The sequence below is a fragment of the Watersipora subatra genome, chromosome 11, assembly GCF_963576615.1.
Source record: "Watersipora subatra chromosome 11, tzWatSuba1.1, whole genome shotgun sequence".
Lineage (NCBI taxonomy): Eukaryota > Metazoa > Bryozoa > Gymnolaemata > Cheilostomatida > Watersiporidae > Watersipora > Watersipora subatra.
In genome coordinates, this window is record NC_088718.1 from 11064123 (window position 1) to 11089413 (window position 25291).

A 25291-nucleotide genomic window follows, 5' to 3' on the forward strand; every position below is an offset into this window, starting at 1 on the left:
TTTTTATGTTTATAGTTGAAAAGATTGAAAAGAAACTGACAGAATAGAGACACATAACACTTCAACTTGAACACAATAACTGATATCAACTATAGCAGCGATAGCAACTAGGGATGTATTTCGTGTGTCTTTTTTCTTAGCGTATTAATCGCGATCAATTTTTTAATCTTGAAACATTCTGGCAGTCAGACCACCTCAAACATTAAAAACAATCACAAATGATAGAAAAATATCGATAGATAGTTTCTGATAAAATCTGCAAAAAAATTTGGGTAAGTTCATCTTTAACCCAAAGAATTAACAATCATTCAGCTTCCTTTTTTACTGTCTGAATCACGATTGAATCGTCTATTGGTACGCTGACTAAGTCGAAGTCATGTACACTAATCCTAACGAGCTGTAAAATCAATCCTCAGCTCTAATTGGTCGAATAAAATTGATCATGCTGAAGCCTTACGACTGGACGTCTTTACAACCTTAAAAAGTCTTTAATTCCTGCAACTGCATCACAAGCTGGTTCTGTTTTGGATGACTGCCTCCCTGGTAATACCACACAGTATTTTGAAAGCTTTGTGTTTAGAGAAGCCTTGCTGACACGGATTTAGCATGGCTGGGGTCTGCTCAACTAAATAGAGTTCAGCTTAAAGCCACTTAAAATGTTTGAAGGCTAATTATGATGAGTGAGAGAACATCAGTTAACACTTAGCCACATCATCATCATTAGTGAATAGTGAATAGTGAATAGTGATAGTGAATAGGTCTATGACACTAACACACTAGGAAAAAACAAAATACAATCAGTATTTGTGAAAGCCACTTAAAATGTTTGAAGGCTAATTATGATGAGTGAGAGAACATCAGTTAACACTTAGCCACATCATCATCATTCTTATTTCATCATTCATCATATATCTGGAATTGTTGACTTCTGAGTTTTCACTGTGCAATCAAAGCAAAAAAATCTCAATTTTTTTGTCCAAAGAATTCTCTGTTTGAGATATGAGTCATTCAAAAATGAAGTATAGGTTTTTTATTCTGTCAACACATCCCAGTTACTCTGCTGATATGTGAATTATTTAAACACAGTGTATTTTCTCATCAAGAGTAGAGGTAGGAAAGTTTATAAAGAATGGTACGGACTGTATCGTAGTACATTGGTAGTGATCCTACCATACATCGGTGATCGTCTGTCATAACATGTAGTGTTTGCAATATACTATGCAGTCGATTTAATACTATTCCCGCAGCAACTATCTTGAAGGGAAATATAGATCAAGCAATCTGTGACAGTCAATCACGTTTACCAAAGTGGTGCACAGGCTGTTGTGGTTACACGATGAAATATTGGGAAAGGTTGACAGCAGCAATATTGCCCAACATATTTGCATGGTCTCGGTGATGCTATCGGTCTGCGGTGCACAGTTGACGAATAGTTCGCCGAGAAGACAACCCCCGACTTACGGCGATACAGTGTGAACTAGCCTTTAGTGGTAATAAAAATCCGAAACACTGAACAGAAAGTCGATGTTAATAGCACATCTGCAAACTTACAATTCAAGAACAACATGACCATCTGCTATAAAGTATTCTCGCTCAAATTATACTTAGTCGTTGTGAATACAAAAGTATTTAGCCTTTGGTCTAAAGTAGCGCAACAGGCCTGCTAAATTTTTTTATTTTTAACTTGAAAGCGGAACTTGACAAAAATTCACTCGAGGTAAAAACACATCGGTTTCTATCTGTATGATCAATAGTTTGGGAGTCATGAGAGTCTTAGACTTGTAATCATATCGTCATACCAAGAAATCGTTTGTTATATCGTTAAATAAAACCAGTTTTCTAAATGCCATTTGTGAAACAATTTTACGGTAAAATCTACAGCGGGTTGGTTTAGGCCCGTCTTCTCAGTTTGAACCTGAGCATAGTTCCATGTTTTTGTTTAACCTTTTTTATCACCGGATGAACTTGAATGTAAAAATCGATTTTTAGTGTAGACTCAAATGTGATTTAAAACTATATTATTTATATATATATATATATAGCTGTATATATAGCTATATATATATATATTTATATATATATAAATATGAATATGTTAATTTTTATGGTTTTACAACCCAACAAGCCAGAGCTTACATTGTTGCTAGGCTTGTTCAGTCATTACGCAAGTTGTACTGTGTGGCAGGTGGAAAACAATGCCGATATTCTACCGCCATCTGCTCCTGATTTGGGGATAGCCCTGAAGTATGTCCCGACTCGAGTCATTCCCAAGAAAGATGCTAAAGATAAAGTTGCCAAGGCTGAGCTCCATGTGAAACTTCTTTGTGCTAGGAATCTTCCTACTAAGAAGCATGGAATGTATGACCCATACGCTAAATGGTGAGTGGATATATGACCCCTATACTAAATGGTGAGTGGATGCATGACCCCCTACACTATATGGTGAGTGGATGTACGACCCCTGCACTAAATATTGAGTAGATCTATTACCCCTACCCTAAATAGTGAGTGGACGTATGACCCCTGCATTAAATTTTGAGTGGATGTATGACCCCCTACGTTAAATGGTGAGTGGATGCGTGACCCCTACACTAAACGGTGAGTGGATTTATAACCTCTACTTTAAATGGTGAGTGAATGCATGACCCCTACATTAAATGGTGAGTGGATCTACAACCCCTACACTAAATGGTGACTGGATCTATAACCCCTACACTAAATGATGAGAGAGGGACTCTTGTGTGAAATAGTGAACGAATACAAGGCTCATCTGAAATGCTAGGTGGCCATATTTCCTTCATGTGGAATGATGAGTGATGAGTGAGCATTTCATCCATGCATTAATTACTTGGTGACTGTATATGATATCTATGTGAAAGGGAGGGTAGTAGGTAATCATCAAGGCTAACTTAACTTCAAACCTGAGCCATGGAAGGTGAAAAGCATCTAGAGTTTGACTACATTTCACAAACTTCTGATACACTCGACTAGGACCATTTATGGGGAGTATATCATCAATATGATTGTTATAAAAAAGATTTGATGCAGCTCCCCAAATTAGCATCAAACAGCCAATAATAATAAGAATAATGTTGTAGTAAGTTTTTTTAACAATTTTAAACTTTAATAAAGCAAATTTTGCTTTAAAGGTTGACTTGCAACAAAATTCACATTACAGTTATTTGGTATCAAAAGATTCACCATGTGTTACTCTGTTGTGTTGTAAGTGCAAAATATGTGGAAATGTTATTACAAGCTTTTAAAAGCTCAAAAACGAACAGTTAATCGCAGCCTCACGAGACCGTCGTAGTTTGGATTCTCTTTCCAAAACGGCTCAAATGTGACGTAGTTGTGGTAGATGGTTTCTGGTTACACTTTCCTGCAACCTTATTCGTCGAAATATTTTCACAAATATACTTCACGCATTCAATAAAACCATGTCTATTGTTCTTACGTGTCTGTTTTATCGTCATTGTAATGCTGTTTATTTTAGCAGCGATATCTTATAACTTACCGTAAAAATTCGTTTAATTTTTTAACCTTAGCTTGAAGGAGTGCATATCATTGTCTGATAATCATGACGAGCCTGTTGGTCACCCGTGATACTCGAAAAGGGCTGCAGAAATTATATGCGAAGTATTGGGTCACATGATCAAATTACGACTTGCCGATTAGACCAAGCCGAAACAAAACTGTAAAGTAGCGAGTATCTATATTTGATACGGGGTCTTCGGTAAAACCCGAAGTGTTTGTCATAAACTAGTGCTACGATAGGTTTTATATTGAGCTTTGTATTGGCCTTTCAATTCACGTGAGAACATCACGTCACAGGACAATAACCAAACTTTAATGACAACGTCAGAGAAATAAAGAGATTCCAATCTACGGCGGCCTTTCGTTTTTGAGCTTTTAAGAGCTTGTAATCACATTTCCACATATTTGGCACCTACAACACAACAGAGTAAGACATGGTGAATATTTTGATACCAAATAGCTGTAATGTGAATTTTGTTGCAAGTCAACCTATAATTATGACTCAGGAATGTATGATGATCACTGTACGACTGTTCACAATAGCACAACTCCCAAATGTCCGATGCTGTACATTTATAATAGTAAAGTCATGTGCAACAATTTTATCATTGCCGTGAGCAGTTCATAGAGTGTTAACCATGAGCAATTCATAGAGTGTTTGCACTTAACCCTTTGGCTGTGGAAAGGACAAAAATGTCGTTTATCGGTTGCGTGGGAAACGACCTTTCTGGCGCTTTCAACAGAAAGCAAGACTAGGCAAGCTTATAAAGCTGTCGCCTAGTAACAATAGACAAAGGGTATGAACGCTAGTAGACCTTATATATTATCGACAAGATATTAGTCGATGAATTGCAATATGAAGCTAAAAGCTAAAGGAATTGCGACTTCTTTGAAAAAATAGAAGTTGGAAAAACCAGTAAACATACAACTCGACATTCAAAACGAAAAAATAAAAATTAGTTTGATCTCGCAATCGTTAGTGATCTTTTGACTGACCAATATGATATAACTCAGATGATGGTAGTGATGTAAACTCTGAAGACTGAGTATACAGAGAAAAGTGATGGTTATGGTAGCTCGGACGATGACGATGCTACTGGCTTTGGCTATGCTATGGCATTCGACTCTGACGAAAGGAATGCTTACCAGCATTTCATACATAAACAATTGTACATAGTCATAGCTTTTTTGCAGTAGTAAATATGTAAATGAATGTTTGTGTACAAAAGGTTTTGTTAATAGAAATAAATTTCAGTTTGAGCTATGTATGTTCATAGAATACCGATTTTATTGAATTTTCGAAAATAAATTACACGGCTTTCAGTGGTTGTCGCAGGGCTTTTACCCAGCCAATGGGTTAAGTATGGACTACTTTGTTTGATAAATAACTTCTCCTTTTTTATTCTCTGTCATTGATTACTTTTCCTTTTCCAGTGTGATGTTGCCTGAGAAGGCAAAACAGAAGACAGCCACAGTCAAGAACGACCTGAATCCAGTTTGGGATGAGACCTTCACCTTCCCTAAGGTATGTAGATATTAAGGCTTGTGTTGGAGATGGAGTGGACCTTCACTATTCATTTACTAGCTACTGGTGTTGATTTTCAGTTTTAAGCTAGTTCAAGGTCACTTGACAGTCACACAAGATTGACTGTGTACAAGCATAATCTTTTTACTCCTTTATTTCGAGCTCACTTTTTGAGAATGCTTTCGAGTGAAAGCTCATGACTGTCCACCTGTAACTAACTAACTGGTTAAGTATTTTCTGCATGACATAAGAAGCACCGATCGCTGTGTGTCCTTCTAAGAATATGATGTGTAAAGTTCCACAAACTTGTGCTTCCAGAAAACCACCTCGGAGCTGAGAGAGTCATCTTTGGAAATTAGTGTGATCGACTACGATAGGTTCAGTGCAAACGACCTCATTGGCACCGTCAAGTTAAACCTAGGAAAAGGTATGAAGTTCCTCTCTGCCTGCTGTTTTACTAGCCGTTCCTGTCTAGAATTATCTTATTTTACTGATAGAACTGTCATGTTCCATGGAGTTATCACATGCAGTAGATTTATTACACGCAGTAGAGTTATCATACACAGTAGAGTTATCATACACAGTAGAGTTATCATACACAGTAGAGTTATTGAAAAGTATACCTTTTTTTTAATCCTGCCTATTGGCAGGCAGTGTGTCTAAAAGAATTTCTTAAACTCTGTTATCATCCATTTCAAGATGATAATTAGCATTTTTTGAGAGAAAAGCTGTTATAACACAAGAGTGCCCATATAGTATAAGTGATAAATTCCCAAAAGTTTTGACATTGCTAACAACATAATACTGACCAATCAAATGGCCAACATTGCTCAAAATAGCCAATCAGTTCACAGCATAAAATCGAGATAGCCAGTCAGCTCAAAGCGTAACCTCAATATAGCCAATCAGCTCACAGCGTAAGCTCAAGATATTAAACCATAACTGTCACGAACAACTTTTATCGTATTTATTAGGTAAATCAGACACGCTGATTCCGATTTTGTACTCAAAATAAAAATTAGTCCACTAACCTTCAAAGTCATTTAGGCTTTTTTTAAAGCGTTTCAATGTCCGTTCCGAAAACAACACAATCGGCATAACAAGCTCCTCACATAAATATGTGACGAAACCTAGCTTTTTCAGGAACGGAAGTTAGGAATATTTAGTCCGATTTAGAGTAATAGAGATGGGTGTCTTAAAACCCATTATTATCTATATCCAGCCTGTAAAATAATTTCAGTTTTTTATGAAAGGTATATAAACTATTTAAAATTGCTCGTAGCTTGGTACATGACGTTTAAATGGGCTGAACGCCGAGAAAAATGAGCTCAAAAAGCGCGGTTTTATCACAAGCTAGCGTTGTTATCGCGCTTTTTTAAATATGCAATGCTAAATAGCTTATCTACCTTTTAGAAAAGACTGATATTATTTTTAAGGCTGAATATAGATATTAATGGATTTTAAAACACCCATCTCTATTATTCTAAATCGGTCTAAACATTCCTACGTAACTTCTGTTCCTAAAAAGCTAGATTACGTCACGTATTTATGGGCGGAGCTTGTTATGCCGACCGTGTCATTTTCGAGACCGATATTAAAACGCTGTAAAAAAGCCTTCATTACTCTGAAAGTTAGTGGCCTAATCTTTATTTTGAGTACAAAATCGGAATCAGCCTGTCTGATTTACCTAGTAAATACGATAAAAGTTGTTCGTGACAGTTATGGTTTAAATCAATTCACAGCATAAGCTCAAGAGAACCAATCAGCGCACAGCGTAAGTTCAATATAGCCAATCAGTTCACAATGTAAGCTCAAGATAGCCAATCAGCTTGCAACATAAGTAATAACATGTTTCTTTGTTCTTATTAAATATGAGTGTGTTAATGTTGATATTTATTTTATCAACGTTTTTAGTTTGTTTTTGAAAACGGCTAAAGCCGTCCTCCCCCGTACCCAATAGATGTGAGGGATTGTAGTCTATGTGCCGGCTGGTCAGTCGAATGCCATCAGGCCAAGTTTGTAGTCAACTAAAATAAAGGCATGTTGATAGCGAATCTAATCTTAATCAGCATATTGTAGGCAAAGCTGGAGGTAAGGAGGTAGACTGGATGTCCGCTAGTGAACCCGCTAAGGAACTCTGGGATAACATGATTAGAACCCCCGGGGAGTGGCAGGAAGGATGGCTACCCATTGATTTGGTTGTTAAGCCAGAATAAAAACATTTATTGGTTTACAGATAGATTCATGTTTTTGTCACTTGCGTTTGTTTCTTTCCATGCAATCAAACATGACTGTTCATTCACTGCAAGTGTTCGGTACTACACTTCTATATATTTATATTTCCTGAATAATACTTTTCCGAATATTTCTTATTTTATATGTAATAATTCTTTTTCTTTTTAACCTGCCACTGAGATGAATAGTCGTAGTATAATATTTTCTGAGTGGAATCGAATGCACAACAGCATATCATAAAATTCGATAAGATCTGTTTTGAAGAAATTTTGTATATTTTTCACTTTTTCATACCATATATAAATATAAGGATTTAGACACGAATGGTTTTACTTGTAATCAAGTCGGACAATCTCATCATAATAATGTTTTAATCGCACTGCGTGTGTTGTGGAACTCGATTTATTTTGAAAACGTGACCAAGTCGTTCTCCTTTGAGTTCTCACCTTGACCCAGCAGCTACTGAGATGAGGATACAGACAAGCATCCTGCAAGGAATGTCACAGGTGACTACTATGACTGCTGCGATTGAAGGGCTGACCTTGAACTTCATGAAAGGTACTTTATCAGCTACCAGTTTAGTAGATGGGAGATTTTTAGAGAATAATCCCTTTGCAGGACTGCCAAATGTTATTAATATACTAGCGGCTGCAGTGATAATTGTCGTCATTACAAAGGGTGGTGTAGATCATCTGTTCATTTTAATCCAGTAAATGTACTTGTGTAGCTTTTATCGTTGTCAACAGAGCGTAGAGAAATGTTTATGTTGCAAACGCGAGTTTGCTTTCTTTCTCTTTGTTGATAACTAATAGAACTCTATTGAGCTTGTGTTAGCTGCACGCTGACATTGCTGACTGGCTTTTGGTCAATTCTGTTAATCCATTGTATTTTTGTCATATATGATGCTTCTAGATTCCCTTCCTGTACCCTTTTTTTATAGTGTGCATGCGAGTAGACATTGTTCAAGCGTCTATGTATCTATGAACGTGGAGTTTATAGATACACACTGCACGCTGTATGTATCACCCCTACACACTGCTTTTAGCATGGGGTAATTATGGTTGTTGTATTGATTAGAGGATAACTCGTTATCGGGTTATATGCGGGGTGGTCGGTTATCGTATCGCACAATAATTAATTCTAAGAAGATCTCAGGCTCTTAGGCAGTAGATTTATGCCTTGGTTATTGCATATCATTATGGTATGCAATAACCAAGGCATAAATCTACTGCCTAAGAGCCTGAAATCTTCTTACAGTTAATACTTGTGCGATACGATAACCAACCACCCGCATATAACCGTGAGTAAAACATTATTATGATAGTGGACCACAATAATAAGAAAGGCTACAGCAATTCTACATTTTTGAAGAGCTAGCGATAAAGGTATGAGAGAGGACGGTAACTACGGCGATTTACTGGTGCTATGAGAACCCAGGATAGAACTCTTATAGCACAAGTAAATTACCGTACATTTCCCGGACTGGGAGTCTGAGACTCTCAGTACTCCCAAACTATTGATCACACAGAAACCAATGCGTTTTTCATCTTGAGAGAAGGTTTTTCAAGTTCCGTCTCTAATTTGAAAATAAAAAATGTAGCAAGCCTTCTGCGCTACTGTAGACCAAAGGCTAAATACTTTTGTATTCACAACGACTAAGTATAATCTGAGTGAGAATATTTTATAGCAGAAGGTCATGTTGTTTTTAAATTGTATCTTTGCAGGTGTGCTATCAACATCGACTTTCTGTTCAGCGTTTCTGATTTTTATTAACACTTGAGGCTAGTTCACACTGTATCGCCCCAAGTCAGGGTTGTCTTCTCGGCGAACTATTCATCGACTGTGCACCTTAGACCGAGAGCATCACCGAGGCCATGCAAATATGTTGGCCAATATCGCTGCTGTCAAACTTTACAAATATTTCATCGTGCAACCGCAACAGCCTGTTCCCCAATTTCGGCTATGGTGATTGGCTGTCACGGATTGCATGATCTATATTTTCCTCCATGATAATTGCTGTGGGACTAGCATTAAATCGACTGCATCGTATATTGCAAACATTACATGTGTGTCGCAGACTAATCGCGGATGTAAACATAGATAGGTTTGTGGTAGTCTGAACTGTGTTATCGTAGACGATTACTGATGTATTGTAGGATTGCTGCTGATCATATGCGCTACAGTCTGTACCATTCTTTAAAAACTTTCCTACCTCTACTCTTGATGAGAAAATACACTGTGTTTAAATAATTCACATATCAACAGAGTAACTGGGATGTGTTGACAGAATAAAAAACCTATACTTCATTTTCGAATGACTCATATCTCAAACAGAGAATTCTTTGAGCAAAAAATTGAGATTTTTTTGCTTTGAATGCACAGTGAAAACTCAGAAGTCAACGATTCCAGAGATATGAGGAATGATGAAATAAGAATGATGATGATGTGGCTAAGTGTTAACTGATGTTCTCTCACTCATCATAATTAGTATTCAAACATTTTAAGGGGCTTTTTTCACAAATACTGATTGTATTTTGTTTTTTCCTAGTGTGTCAGACCTATTCACTATCCGCATACCATTATGTATAGTTAATAAGTCTATGGTTAGTATATTGACAATTATTAGGCAGATGATTTTTTCTCACAAAACATACCGGGCCCGGGCATTTTTAAAAGTTACTGTGGGCAGACAACTTCATATTTGTATACAGTAATACTTCAACTTACGAGTGCTCCAACCTACGAGAAACTTGAGATACGAGCCAGCTTTTAAGCAAGTTTTAGCACTAACATATGAGCCATGTTTGAGATACGAGCACGTGAGTCAGTTGCCAAGTATGCCGGAGGCGTTTTATGAGAACAGCATCACTCTGTATTTTTCAACTGCTCAGGTTATACTTTTGTACCGTGTTTTTTGTGCGCGATTTGAAAAGTAGCTGATGTAGCTCTGTTGTCAATTGACACTCCTCTCATTTTTCTCTCTCTCTCCTTTCTTTTTATTTAATATTTACCGGATTCAGACACATTCATTGTGATTGTGAAACACGGATTGCATTTTGCGCTTAACTTAGAGAAATTTTATTAACATAAAACATGCAAGCCATACGTTGTATTTTACATAATCTGAGTAAACATGGCTTAGTGCGGAGTTGCCACAGATATTGCAATATATTTCCTGATCTAGTCTCACCTGATAACAGAGTATTTATGAGAAATTCTGTGTTCCATAAATTCTGGAGTATGAGTCGACCCGGCGTATAATTCGAGGTTTAAAGTTTGGTTTAAAAACCTTGGTTTTGACATGAACCTGCTGTACGAGTCATCCCCTCTTTGCTGGCTCAAATCGCTTGATCACTGATAGTTCAGTCGATGTTATAGGCGAGCGATGAGTAGCTGGAGAAGGGATGTTCAAAAGTGCCATCAGCAAACATACCCATGTTTTTGGTGCCATCGGCAATATGACACTTAAACAAAGGAATGAAAAAAGGCAGTGCTAATGAAGATTACAGGGCACGGACAACAACACTCCACCATTGTATTGGCCCGCCTAGCCAATAGAATGAAACTGCTACCTCTGATAATATACGTATTTAACAGAAAGCAGACCACAAGACATATTTCTGTCAGAAATCCTGAGTCATGTACAAAAAAGATAGATGAACGATAGTGGTTATGTCAAATAGATCACCAAAGTGTGGGTTTGTAGATAAATACTACGGAAAAAGCATTAAATTCTAAAAAAAACATGTTATTTGAGACGCTAGAGCATGTGACGTAATTTATCCAATTCTTACTTGGTAAAGTTTAAAAGCGGTAAAGTTGGTTTGTGTTCATTTTGATATATTTTTATCAGCCTTTTCAATTTCACTTACGGAACAGTAATGCTTTGAGAATGTTGTAAATTATGTTTGATGTATGTTTGAAAGTTGGCTGAGAATTTACATCGCATGTTGGAAAATTGATATGTAGAGGTTTGATTGTATTTCACATGTTGGATTAAACCCGCTACGTGAGATTCAGAAGACAGCGTTATGCTATGGAAAGCGAAAACCATTGAGAACAAACAGATAATAAAATTTATCTATCCACAACTTAAGTACAAATTAATATACGAACTAGCAATTTACTGGAGATATTTGCATACTATTGGCTACCAGCGCCTGGAGCTGCGAAAGTCAACTACTAGTACAGCGGTACATGTACATGTATGTATAGCAAACACCATATTTATTGACCTTGGTAAGGGTAATTGTTGGCATGTCATTTGGTGACATTGTTCTTGGCAATTTTCCAAACTGTTATTTCAGCGAGTAGAGGCAACCTTGATTGCCACCAGAGTATTATGACACCTTCCAGGCCAGTGGATAGTGAAGTACGGTGAGTATATCGCATTGATCAGCAAGCTTGTTAGGAATGACTTTCTCAGATCAATAACAAACTAGTCTGCTCTGCCTGCCTCCCTCGACTAGCAGTTATCTTTTTTATCTACTGGAATATTTCTATGCCTTATGGAGAAGAACTCGGCAGCGTATCTGTTTGAGTCTGTGGACGAGTGCCCGGAAGAAGTTGTTACAGAGATATCAGGTCAGCATAGAATTATTTTATTTTCCTTTTCTTTCCATCATTTCCTTTTTCGTTAACATCTCTCATAGGTTTTTATATATTCTATTTTGTATATCTCTTATACTTTTATACTTTTGTATTGAGTATGTTTACGTTCCATTTGTTTATAATCTACTTGTACACTCTTATAAGCCCTGTGTACACTTAATTTGTACCTTTTCAAATACTATCTAATGCAGCTCCAACTTGGTATATCTATGTTTCACAACAATCCGAAGACCTACTAGAGAGGCATCAGCACCTCTGCCATGGGTATCATAATATACCCATGGATAGAATCCTATACTGAGTGGTTAGTCTGGCAAACATTAGAAGGTAAACGAGCATATCTAGAGTTTAAATGTCTGCAAATTATGTGTTCAAGGTCAAACGCACTTCACAACAGACTGACACATTTGATATGCGCTGCCACCCTGCTCTGATGTGCAAATCACTATTTTATTCGTTCCTTCATTGACAGCAATCACTGTTATCATTTTATCATAATTTCTGACCTTATTGGCTTTGTGCACAGCTCATAAATATGCTACTCCTCTGTATATGTACGGCGTTTGTTTACAGCTATTGCAGTGTCTCTTTTAACTGAAACACAAATTCTTGCTGCTGCATTGACTCTTCATCCCTGTATACACCAACTGATGTTGTATATCCCTTTCGATGCCGTAGACTCATAAATGCGTTTCCTAGGGTCGAGTGCCGTAGATGCATAATTGCGACTTTCCCAGCAATTGCGTAGTAACTTCATTTTATTATTCGTTGACAACATAACCCATGGTCTTTAGGACTTTCATGATATTGACATCGTTGTCCGAAAATATCTCTGTAAAATTAGCCTTAAACAACGAAGCAATTTTAAACTTTTGTTTGAGAACTACTAACCTAAAAACGAACAATTTTTGTGTAGGTTTTGTTAAGTACCATGTGTGTCAGAAACCAGGTAATTACTTATGTTGATGACGTTATAGCCAATTCAGGTTTAGATTTTCGTGATTATACAGATAATTAAAGTAGCAGCAGTGACTCTAATAGTGGTGAAAGTAATAGTTTTGTAAGAGTAAGGAACATTGTGGAGGATCGTCTTAGCTTCCTAGCGATCGCTTCACATCGCTTTATCAATGCACAAAGTATAGATACATTGAATTTTTTGCATAGCAGTATTAGTTAAAATGTTGGCAAAATAAAATATGTTACAAAAAATGTTCTAGATAGAGAATGGAATTGAAAAAATATTGTATACATCTCATGAAGCAATATCGGCAATTTTTGGTAAAATGGCTGGTACTAGGCCGATAGCCGAATTTGTACATGGTTGGCAGTGAAAGGGTTAAACTTGCTACTGGCTGTCTTGGAGTTGTCTCTAGTTGTCTATCATGCTTTCCATTACATTACTTCCCGCTTCTTCATGTATTTTATATTATTTGTCTACGCCGGTTCCTGTTTCTATACAAGTTGTTGAGAGACGTGAGGTTAAGTTTTTGTTATTGTTTACTGATATTACCACTGCTTTTCCTTAATGTGAAAATTATTGGTTGAGATTTGAGTACTTCAGCATACTTGTGGTAGCTTTCTTAAAACCTCTTCTAGAATGCTTATACCTTCAACATCTCAATTAGAAGTCAACATGTTTAGCCCAAGAATGACCAGATTCGTTTTCTTTTATTATGTGTACCTAGTAGATTCCAAAAGAATAGTCAGCTAGTTCTAAAAATGGTTCTTACGTTGTGCGCAGGCGGAAACTTTGCGGAAATTTCGCAGCTGTGTAAGCTTCTGGAAATAGTGACAGCTAAAATTATTTGCCGTGTCATGATGTCTATTGGTTAAGCTACAGTGAGTATGCCAGTTATATTTATTTATGTACACAAACTGACATCAACGAAGGTTTTCCAGAAAAAGGATGTTTAGTCTACATTTTTTTCAGTTTGCATTACTTTGGGATCTTTCTTAGAAGATGCCCACCAGTAAAAAGCCAACACAAATCAAGTTGTCACTCGAAAAACTTTTATAACTAGATTGGATAAAATTCTGCAATATTTGCAACCATGTTTTCGAGTAGATTATCTTCCGGAAGTCTCTGTTACCACATGAACTCACACAAATAGTTGTCCTCCATGGCTCGGTAAGTTCCACAATGGCACTTGTATTAGGTTTTGTAAACATGCCAGCAGAACTCAATAGTATGAGTGTGTGCTCCGGAGTCAGGATAGACCGTACAGTTGTATGCACACGCATGCACACCAGCAGATATTTTTCACGAGTGCGGGTGTCTTCGAAATAGCCCTTCTTTGAGTTGTGCTATCATCGGCTAATAAAGCTTTTTTGAGAAAGCGTTTTCTTCGAACATTGATAAGAAGCTAAGTAGGTGGTTCGACCCTAAATAAGATTAAAAACAGGACTGATACTGTATATTTCACCTTTGCTCACGCGTGCGCATCTTCTTGACTTGACATACTGTTAAGAAAGAATGCATAAAATTCCTGACGGATCACAACCAATTATTTAGATAGACAGTGTCTGATCAACAAAATATATTATTTTGGCTCTTACAATCGCTCTTTGATTCTCGTTTTATTTATCCAAGTGGCTCTCGTTTGTTTGTCCTGAAGCTAACCATCTGCTGGGTAAGCAACATGAATGACTTTTATCACCTCCATGGCCAAACGACATTTATGTAGTTTTTGGCAGAAGTTGATAAAGTCGTTACCTAGTAATACAGGAACAGGAAAAGGATATCAATGTTATTAAGTCCTAAATATTTTCGACTATGTATTTATTTATGAGTTTAGCTGTGAAACTATGATCCGAGGGTGCATTGCATTATGCTATAAGCTAAAGAAAAAAAGAATTTTGATCCTACAAAACATGGATAGGTGAGAAACGAGTCAGCGTGCAACTCGATGTTCAAAACAAATCTAAAATTTACTCTTATCCTGCATTGGCCAATGACCTTTTGTCTGACCAATATGATAATAATTCAGATGATGGTAGGGATGTAAACACTGAAGACTTGGAATACAATGAAATAAGTGATGGTTATACTTGCTTGGATGATTATAAAAGAACAGGCATAACAACATGGGGTATGGTCTGTGCATGGGTCTCTGCCGAGAAGAATGCTTGCAAGCACACCGTACATAGACATATCATACACAGACATATCATACACAGACATATCATACACAGACATACTATACATAGACGTGTCATACATAAACATACCATACATGGACATGTCATGCATAGACATACCTTACATAGACATACCATACGTAGACATGTCATACATAGACATACCGTACATAGACATATCATACATAGACATACTATACATAGACATGTCATACATAGACATACCATACATAGACATATCATACATAGACATAATTTACATAGACATATCACACATAGACATACCATACATAGACATACTATACATAAACATACCATACATTGACATATCATACATAGACATACCATGCATAGACATATCATACATGACATACCGTACATAAACATACCATGCATAGACATATCGTACATAGACATACCGTACATAGACATACCATACATAGACATATCATACATAGACATACTTTACATAGACATATCATACATAGACATACCATACATAGACATACTATACATAGACATACCATACATTGACATATCATACATAGACTTACCATGCATAGACATGCCGTACATAAACATATCATACATGGACATACCATACATAGACATACCATACATAGACATACCATACATAAACATATCATACATAGACATATCATACATAGACATGTCATACATACAGAGTTGTCCTAGTACATAGGTGAATGAATGTTTATGTACAAAAGAACTTGTTAATACAAATTAATTTAAGTTCAAAGTACGGAATTTCAACGAAAAATACCCTGGCTTCGGTAATTTTTATAAGATTTTGACCTTTTAAAGATGTGATTGCATCAAATTTTAGTTGATTTTAATATGAAGTACTAATTTATTTATATCATCTGAGATGTTGTTTTAGGCGACCTCATTGTCAAGATATTTGAAGATTAAAATCGACAAAAAATGATCGAGGTAAAAATGCTCAGAAAAAAAGATTTGCCCAGACTTGCCTAAAATGACGTATATAGTGAGACAGCCTGTCTCTATCTCTCGTATTCACATCGGCTATTGCGATAAAAGTCGAGTCCTACGTGGATCTATTGGCATATATTTTATTTTATATTTGCTCATGATTGCTAGAATAAAATTTTAAATCTAGCTACAGATACATTATTATGAATGTCTCAAATGCCTCAAATAATGGTTTTTAAATATTTGTAATATTAGTTTCCTCTCAATGTTGTGTAAACACCTGAGTACTGACTACGATTTTGCCAGTCTACGGTAATTAGGTCGTCGAGCAACTCGAGTTAATTTATTTCATTGCGGCCTTTGTATTGGCGAAGGCCTCAGTTGCTACCCACACCGGAAACTAGTTTCTAAATAAAATAAGCAAGCCGCATCTTTGACAAGAATATGTTTAAAAATATGACGGAACCAACTGCATCCCTAAAAAGTCATGTATAGTCTACGTTATCTAGTCATTATTAGTAGCAACTTGTAGAAAAAAATTTACTGGTCACATTGGATTAGTTGATTAAATTGAGAAGTAGGTACAAAACAAATGGTTTTTTGAGTTGACCAAAATCGTGAACACAAAATAAATTAACCCACCAATTCTGGCAAAGGATTAATAAAGCCATTCTTGCACCTGGTTGGTGGTTTGTGGCATGGCCTCATCTGTTTTCATTTAGTGGTGTGAAACATAAATATTTTTGAGTAGTTCTTAATATTTGGTCCGTTAGAATTGAGTCGAGCTTTGCAAAAGTACCTGTCAATACAGCTCTAATTACACTTCATAAATCCATCTATCAGACAAGATTTTGGCACAGGTGGCTATGGGGCTATGATGTATTCAATATGTTTTGCAAATCATGTTTTGCATTATTTTAAACATTATTATTTTATTATATAATTTTTACCAGCCAAAAATCTTCATCTTAGCAAAAAGTTTTCATTGAAAACATCCATCCAAATCGTGGTCACTCGCATAGTTTCAGCTCATATAATTGTACAAATTACTCTACTGCAGTAAACTCAAAGTCTGTATGTATCTGTGGAACAGAATTCCACACACCATGATTTGTGCAGCACACATTCATGTCTCTCTTTCCCATGTAAGGCGGTTTCCTTAAAACATCCTGTAATCAATAAAACAAATTTAATAAATGCATGTCATTCATCGGTATGTCGTTCTAACGTGTATCTACTAAAAGCTTTCAATTTGGGAGTTAGATTGAGATTGTAAAATTACAAAATGAACAGATGTTTAACAAAAGCATAAGTACGCCAAGCCAACAATTCGAAGCTTTGTTTCTGGGAGTTAAAGATGAGAATTGATCAACCAATTTTCCTCACTTTCTACAAGTTAGAAGTGAACATAAATTCTAATCGTAAATCTAATTTACTAGCTAAAACTGCCAACGAAAGTTTGAAGCAATATTATAGCTAGATGAAATGATAAAAAAGTTAGAAAACGATGACTGGTGATAGCAAAATTTTTTAATTATATTAATTGATAAATGTATGAATGAGTTCTAAAATTATTTCCTTCAGTTTAGTATATATATATATATAGGAGACTCAAAGCTAAAGATACATGCAGATTTACCTCCATTCTCCTACCATACTCTGCAGAATAACGTTGCTGACGTCTGTCAACTCTAACCATAAGCTGTCTGCCGCAATCTTTAACCACCTGATGCTAAAAAAAATCTGATTCTCCTTCGCTAGAACTGGAAGTGTTGTTACAATTTTCTTGTTCGTCAAGAAAACATCAATAAAGTGTGTTAATTCAATAAATTAGCAATGTCAATCAATTCAGTAAATTAAATAGCTATGTCGATGTGCGATAATTCAGTAAGTTCCTTAACGGCGAGAGTCTTTGAGATCACAGACGTGTTTTACGAGCGATAAAATTTATTATGACGTGTATAAAGATTTCGTGCTGATGATTGGCTAAAGAAGAGATAGTATATTTATCGCTCACGAACTCCTTTAAATATGCTCACTATACACGTCATGAATAAAGCACCCGTTTATATTTGAGCATTTCCAAAAATGATATCTTCAAACGCCTATATCTCTGGACAGGGCTAGTCCACAATGACAAAAATGACATGAAATTGTAGCTGATGTTTAAGCCTCATATTGGTGCTAATTTCACTTGATCAACTTCTTTGACACAATCACATCATTATGATGAACAGCTGTTTAAAGGTCTACAGTAGCATTTTCTTTGATTCTCAGATAATTGCTAAAGAACTGAGCTTGTACTAATATAACATTGAGAAGTCAGCATACAACAGAATTTGAAGTACAGTAAACGCTCTTATAACGTAAATTCCACATAACATAAAGAATTTATGTAAAGTTTTTGCTTCATACTACGTAAAGATTCCACGTGAACTTTAACCTCTCGCAAGATCTAACTCAGGTTGACCTTACTTTGCAAAACAAGCTTTCCGACCTTTAAAAAATAGGCTTTAGTTTAGTCCCGGACAGTAGTCGTGCACTACACAAAAATTTGTGATTTTTGTTGCAAAGGGAGGATTCCAGATTGGATATCTGGCTGTTTGCTGAGGAATGGACCAGGGAAGTACGAGTTTGGAGAGCATAAATTCAACCACTGGTTTGATGGTTCCAGCATTCTGCAGAAGTTCAACATTTCACGAGGACAAGTTACATTTCAGAGTCGGTGAGTTTGAGTTTGACCACACGTGATGTGTCAGTGCCTATGTCAGATCTAGTCATCACTATCATAAATAAGTTCTGTTTCATCACCTTTTCCTAGGGCCGATGATAATAATAACCAGCTACCTAATCGGTTGTAATACAGTCGACCCCCGCTTCTTCAGACTTTATTTCTCCAGATTTTCAATTATCCCGACAACGTCGGGGTTTGGACTATTGTCCAAACATTAACAACTGACCGATAGGTGGCTCTTGTGACAAATGGAACGTGAGCATGATTTTCCTGTCTGAGTGTTGTACTGTAGTTTTTGTTCATTATTATTACTGCTATTAATATTACCCTATTGCAGGTATAAACATATTTTACTCTCTCATGTACAGTGCACCTTCAGAATACGATTACCCTGATATACAATTTTTCACCTTACAGAGTGGAACATGATGATTTTTTTACCTCAGCATACGAATCCTATTTCACCATACGAATTCTACAAAATTCTCCCTCGAGTTCAAATTTGGCAGTCGGTGTGCTTACTACGTACGTCAAAATAACAAAGACGCCGAAATGCTGTTTGCCGAAAACATTGTGAAAACATTTGAAAAAGACGCGATAATCGATTTCTATCAGCTCAGCATGTTTTGTCTGAAAAACGGTAATATTTTCCCTTTAGAGTTGGTAAAAATATTGGATTGTCGATCTCTTCAAACAGAAGGTCAGTGGTCAGACAACTTCTCTTAACCTGTTAACAAAAATCTGCTTCATTACGTATTAAACAACATTTTCGAGAACAGCATCGCTCCGGCTTTCTTGGCCGCTAGGTTGAAAAAGGTTTTAATCAGGTCAGCTAAAAGTCATAATGAAAACACGACAGAAACTGATAGATGAGGAAATTTTAGTGATGAAAAAGTTGAAATTCAGTAAAATAGTTAAAAATACATACTAAAACTTAGCTTCAAGTATGTGTGTGTTTAGTAAGCCAAACTCGGTTGAAATGAATTCAAAGTTTATGTTGTACATACGTCTGTCTTGAATGTAAGAACTCTCTATGGTATTTATTACTGCACATGGCACAATGTAACGTAACATTTTAATGCAGATAATAACCAATACTAGTTTGTTACTAATTTTTAATATGTACCGTACTTGTATAAAATGTTGATGATTTATAACAAGGGATGTTTGCATTATTTAGTCACAATGGTTTCGATACCCCTCCATACGATACCCCTTCATACCATTTTTTCACCATACGATGCCAACCCCGGAACGAATTAAAATTGTATCCTGAGGATGTACTGTATGTATATGCATATTGTAACCTAGTAGTATATGTGTGAGAGACAATCTAGGCTGTTTAGTGTACAGTACTGTACTCGATTTTATATGTCCAGACTTTCCAATGGCTCAGTCTGTTTTAGTGCAAACAAATGAGAGTTGTCTGCACTATGCGTGAACAAAAATTCCTATAAATCTTCTAAGCTGTGGAAATTTCTAACGATAGTTTTTGAAGGTTAGACAGCTAATGCAAGGGCTTAGAAATTTGCAAAAACTTACATTCATAGAAAGTATTACAACTGGATATTTTTCAACATGAATGATAACAAATTCATTTAATAATCAGTTAAGACCGTTGGAGAGAACAATAAAGCAAATTTACTCGCGTTTAGGCTCTATGGATACTGAAACAGGATTGAATAGTATGAAAAGAAGCTTAAACAAGTGATCTTCAAGATGAACTTAAAAGTATCAGAAAGTATCCAGGATTTGCCAGGATATTTCAAGATTAAAATCGATAAAACTTGATCGCTATTAAAACACTCAGATCAATCGAAAGTGCGATTATGACGTCTGTAGTTGCAAAGTGATCAACAGAATAGAGGCGCGTAAGATTTTAATTTGAACGCAATAGCCGATATCACTATTGCAGCGATAGCAACTAGTGATGTCATTTCGCAGATATTTTTCTTCTGAGCGTTTTAACCGCCATAAAGTTTTTTCGAATTTAATCTTGAAACATTCTGGTAGTCAGATCAACTCAAACATCAAAAACAATCGGAAATAATAGAAAAATACTGACACTTTCTGATAAAATCTACTAATGTCTTGCGTAAGTTAATCTTTAATACAACACAATATCTGTATAAAAAATAGTGTTATAGTTATATCTATAATTAGTGATTTATTTTTATTGTGCTTAATCTTGTGGGAACCTTTTAGTAAAGAATTTAGTAAAGATCAAATTCTGTCAATTTTAATCTTGAAACATCCTGACAGTCAGATCACCCCAAATATCAAAAATAAATTGCAAATGATAGAAAAATACTGATACTTTCTGATGAAATTTACAAAAAATTTGTGACAGTTCATCTTTCACTGCAACTCAAGAGATCTAAAGCACAGCTATGCCATAGTACATGTACACGGGCATATTCACTATAAAACAGTTCTACATGTATATTGCTAATTTTAGTACACTTGCTTGGGAATGAGCAGAAACATAACAAGGACGATAATAAGTAGTAGAATTGGCCAAGCGATCAGTTGATTCTTGCTATAAACTAGCTGCTGCCATTTAAGCTCAGTTGTAAACTTGTAATACATTGTGTGACCAAAAATTTCCATGTTGTTACAGGAGTTGTCTAACCTTTGTTGTTATTTTTACAAACTCTCAGCTTGGAAATTTTGTTTAAATTTTCATGGCTTGCCCTGATCTGAATTGTCTCCTAACAATGGCAGTGACAGACTGCACAGCCTATCTATTTCTTTCGTAATTACAATAACATACCCACAAACAAAAATGCTCATGGGATATTGCTAAAGAAGGATATTTTGTCAATGATAAAAACAATACTCTTCGTTATTGGTCAACTGGCTGTGTTACCATTTTTCAACCATAATAAGTAAACTAGCTGTGCTACCCGGCGTTACCCGGGTATTAAAAATCAGCTTATAAACAATAAGAGGTAATGCGAGTTGCTTGCCACTTGCTATTAGCCTGGCACATTGCCAATGGATAATTTGAGTAAGTTTACTAATAAAAGCAATCGCTTCTCATGACATTACGCCATCACTTTGCATTGTGGCGGAGAGCGGTCGTGTATTTGCTCCCATATAGCGACATATATCCCCTAATGATCATATCAAGCTCGTGTGGCTGAACTGGTAAGGCAACGGACTGGTGAATCGGAGGGTCCGAGATCAAATCTTCTGCGATATGGATTCTTTATTCCAAGATTTTTAAAGCTATAGCTGGACAAACACACATACGACCAACATTGAGAAATATATATTTAGATTGTTGCCAGTTATCACATATGCAGTCTGTGAAAAATCAGTTTCCAAATTTCAAATGCAATTTCTGGGGTTGGTGATTGTTGACTGCCCGTATTACCACGTGATTGTACTATCGTAAATATGATATAGCCCTGCGGTTATATTGCAATGTTATGCTCATTTAGGTTCCTTGAATCTAACACCTATATAAACAACACAAAGACTCAGAGGTTGACTGTAGATGAGTTTGGAACTACAGCTACCCCTGACCCCTGTGCTACCAGGTTTGAAAGGTACCGCCTACTAGAGTTAACTCTCATGCTAAAGTGTTATAGCTTGTGTATTATGGTTGTGTAAGATAAGCCATTCCATATGCATGAGGTATGTAAATGGTGTTTGAATTCTAATTGTGCAACCTTGTAATTGTAAAAAATTATGATATAGTATGCAATGAATGAGGTACATCATAACCAAGTAAGCTAAGTATTTTGATGGAGCATTAAAACCATAGCCTGATTTCTTTGTAAATATAAACTTGCTTCATAACAAATGCATTTGATGAATACTGAAAATGTTTTTATTGGATACGCCTGTAGAATATCCTCTAAATGATAAAGCAAATACTGAGTTGGTAGATTATTGTTGAAAGTAGCAGGTAGAAAGAAGATAAATCTAAATTTAGGAATATTCGTAGGTTAGAAATGATGGATTATCAGGTACCTCCAATCAACAGTAGATTTTTCAAGGTATACATTGAGGGTCTGAAAACTTCCTAAACGGGTTCCTAGTGTTGAAATGTGTACTGGTTATAACTAGCTGATGTGTAGGACCTTGCCAAAAACTGTCCTCATATATTGACACTTGGTTTAAACAAACACATGCGCTTCAGGTTTATAATTACGTTCCGTACTGACATTATGTCCTGCTTTCTGTTTTCTCATTCCGTAGTTTAAATACACCTGAACAAGTTGCTAGACTCAGTGATATACTCAGGACTTTTATAACAGTAAAATACTGAAGTTCAACCCCTAGTACCCACTAAGTTCTTATAGAATGGTAGTATGCTGGTGTAGAAAGTGCCGGTCATGGTTGACCAGTGCAATGAACTTCTACTCACGAGTGGTCATTGATATATTGAAAAACTGCCAAACTCAATTGGCAATTCTAAAACTTTCATTTTCAATATAAATGCAACACAATGTTTCTGATTAGAAATTCAAGACTCTGTGTTTGCATGCATCAAGGACAGTTGTTCTTAATGAATGGATTTTTGTCGTGAAACAAGTTGCATTAAAAGTGAACGAATTCCCAATTATCACCGCGCTTAAAAATAAACTTTGGCAAAATTTGTATAGATTTTATCAGAAATATCCATGTTTTTTGGCTTTGAGGTGATCTGACTGCCAGTATGTTTCAAGATGGAAATCGACAAAACTTGATTGCGATTAAAAAGCTCAGATCAATCGAAAGTGCGGTTATTATGTCTATGGTTGCAAAGAGACTGGCTGAATGGAGAAGCGTAACATTGTAACTTGAATGCAATGACCGATATCAAGTATAGCAACGATAAACACTTGTGACATCATTTCACACATATTTTTCTTCTGAGCATTTTAACTGCGATCAAGTTTTGTTGATTTTAATCTTGAAACATCCTGACGGTCAGATCTTGTAGTAATCTTGAAACATCCTGGTAATGAGATTACCTCAAACATCAAAAACAATCGAAAATGATAGAAAAATACTGATACTTTCTGATAAAATTGACCAAAAATTTAAGTAATTTATCTTTTAATGTTAGTTTTTATTACACTTTGGTTTCCAACTTTTGCCAGTCTCATCAGATTCCCTTACGAAACAGAAATGTTCTATCTACAGCTTCATTGACAACTTCATTGATATCTTCATTGATAACTTCATGATGGTTTATTAACTCAGGTTTAAGTCTATGTTCTTCAAGTCAAGTGAAGAGACAGACAATACGAATGTTAACATCCTTAAATATGGTGATTGTCTCCTCGCTACAACTGACTCTCCTAAGATGTACCTCGTATCTACTTCACTCCGAGCTCAAAAGCAGGTAACTCTTGTGCAACATCAGCTCCTTATGACTGGCCGCTGAGCTGTTCAGGAAGTTTTTGGAATATTAGGTGCTATATAGCATAAGATACCGCCGTTACATGGAACGCTAGGGTAGATCCAAAATTCAACTACCATCTTGGTCGTCTTCTTATTAACCATGATTCTAAAATCAGTAAAGGGTGGTATGAAGTGCTGTTTAATATTATATTATATTTAATGTTTTATGTGTTAAATATTGTTATTTTTAATGTTTTATGCATTTAATATTATTCGCCTAAACTATGTGAAGGAGAACTGCATACAGTTGTACTAATTTACAAAACTGCATTTCTAAAAATATTGGGTGTATGTCATGTCATACATTGATAATGAAATTCTATGTTTAGCCAAATATTTACTCAAACTTAAAATCATATATCAAAAGTTTTGTATGAAAAGGTGATTGTAAGTCAAAATTTGAATGTACATCACAGCATGAGAACGTACTGTGGGGTGATATAAACCCTTTTGGAGTTATGAACTTCTGACACTGCTATCAAAAATACAACTCCAAAAGTAGTCATCAAAGATGAAAATTGTATGATTTTTTTATAAGTCTATGATCTTATAGCGCGTGTCCTGAGATGGGATTGTAGAAGGGATATATTATTTTTCACTTTTCAGCCTGATTTCATTAGTAGGAATAGATAGCATTGGTCTACTGCAAGTTGTTTTGGAGTCATGTGAACCTAAAGGTTAACTGGCAGCATTTCAAATATACGTCTATTTATACCAATATATATCGTTGTATTTCGTCTTTCTGCAATGATTTTGATGTTAAAAGAACACCAGTTTTAGGTACAAAAACATTTGCAATGTAAGCTTTAAGCTGTCACTTTTTTGTCACTTACACCCTAAGGTTATTTTTTGGCAAAACATAGACGTATGATATACGAAGTCAATGCTGATGATTAGCCAAAACATAGACGTATAATATATGAAGTCAATGCTGATGATCAGCCAAAACATAGACATATAATATAAGAAGTCAATACAAATGATTAGCCAAAACATAGACGTATGATATCCGAAGTCAATGCTGATGATTAGCCAAAACATAGACGTATAATATATGAAGTCAATGCTGATGATCAGCCAAAACATAGACATATAATATAAGAAGTCAATGCTAATGATTAGCCAAAACATAGACGTATGATATACGAAGTCAATGCTGA

General features: G+C 35.8%; 2 protein-coding genes across 12 annotated transcripts in view; both read left to right on the top strand.

The window, feature by feature from the left end:
* The window catches only part of LOC137408890 (synaptotagmin-like protein 4), a 59082-nt gene extending 51464 nt beyond the window's left edge, over positions 1-7618 (top strand). For all 11 annotated transcript variants that reach the window (XM_068095501.1, XM_068095500.1, XM_068095503.1 and 8 more), the window contains 4 exons: positions 2186-2379; positions 4969-5059; positions 5378-5486; positions 7139-7618. In XM_068095501.1, the coding sequence (XP_067951602.1) occupies positions 2186-2379; positions 4969-5059; positions 5378-5486; positions 7139-7275 (531 nt within the window). In that variant the 3' untranslated portion in view covers positions 7276-7618. The remainder of the gene's footprint in view (positions 1-2185; positions 2380-4968; positions 5060-5377; positions 5487-7138) is intronic.
* A 4184-nt stretch (positions 7619-11802) lies between these two features.
* LOC137407816 (carotenoid-cleaving dioxygenase, mitochondrial-like) overlaps positions 11803-25291 on the top strand; it is a 33009-nt gene continuing 19520 nt past the window's right edge. Inside the window, exons 1-4 of the mRNA XM_068094196.1 lie at positions 11803-11878; positions 18572-18722; positions 22178-22285; positions 23931-24072. Of these exons, the coding sequence (XP_067950297.1) occupies positions 11803-11878; positions 18572-18722; positions 22178-22285; positions 23931-24072 (477 nt within the window). The remainder of the gene's footprint in view (positions 11879-18571; positions 18723-22177; positions 22286-23930; positions 24073-25291) is intronic.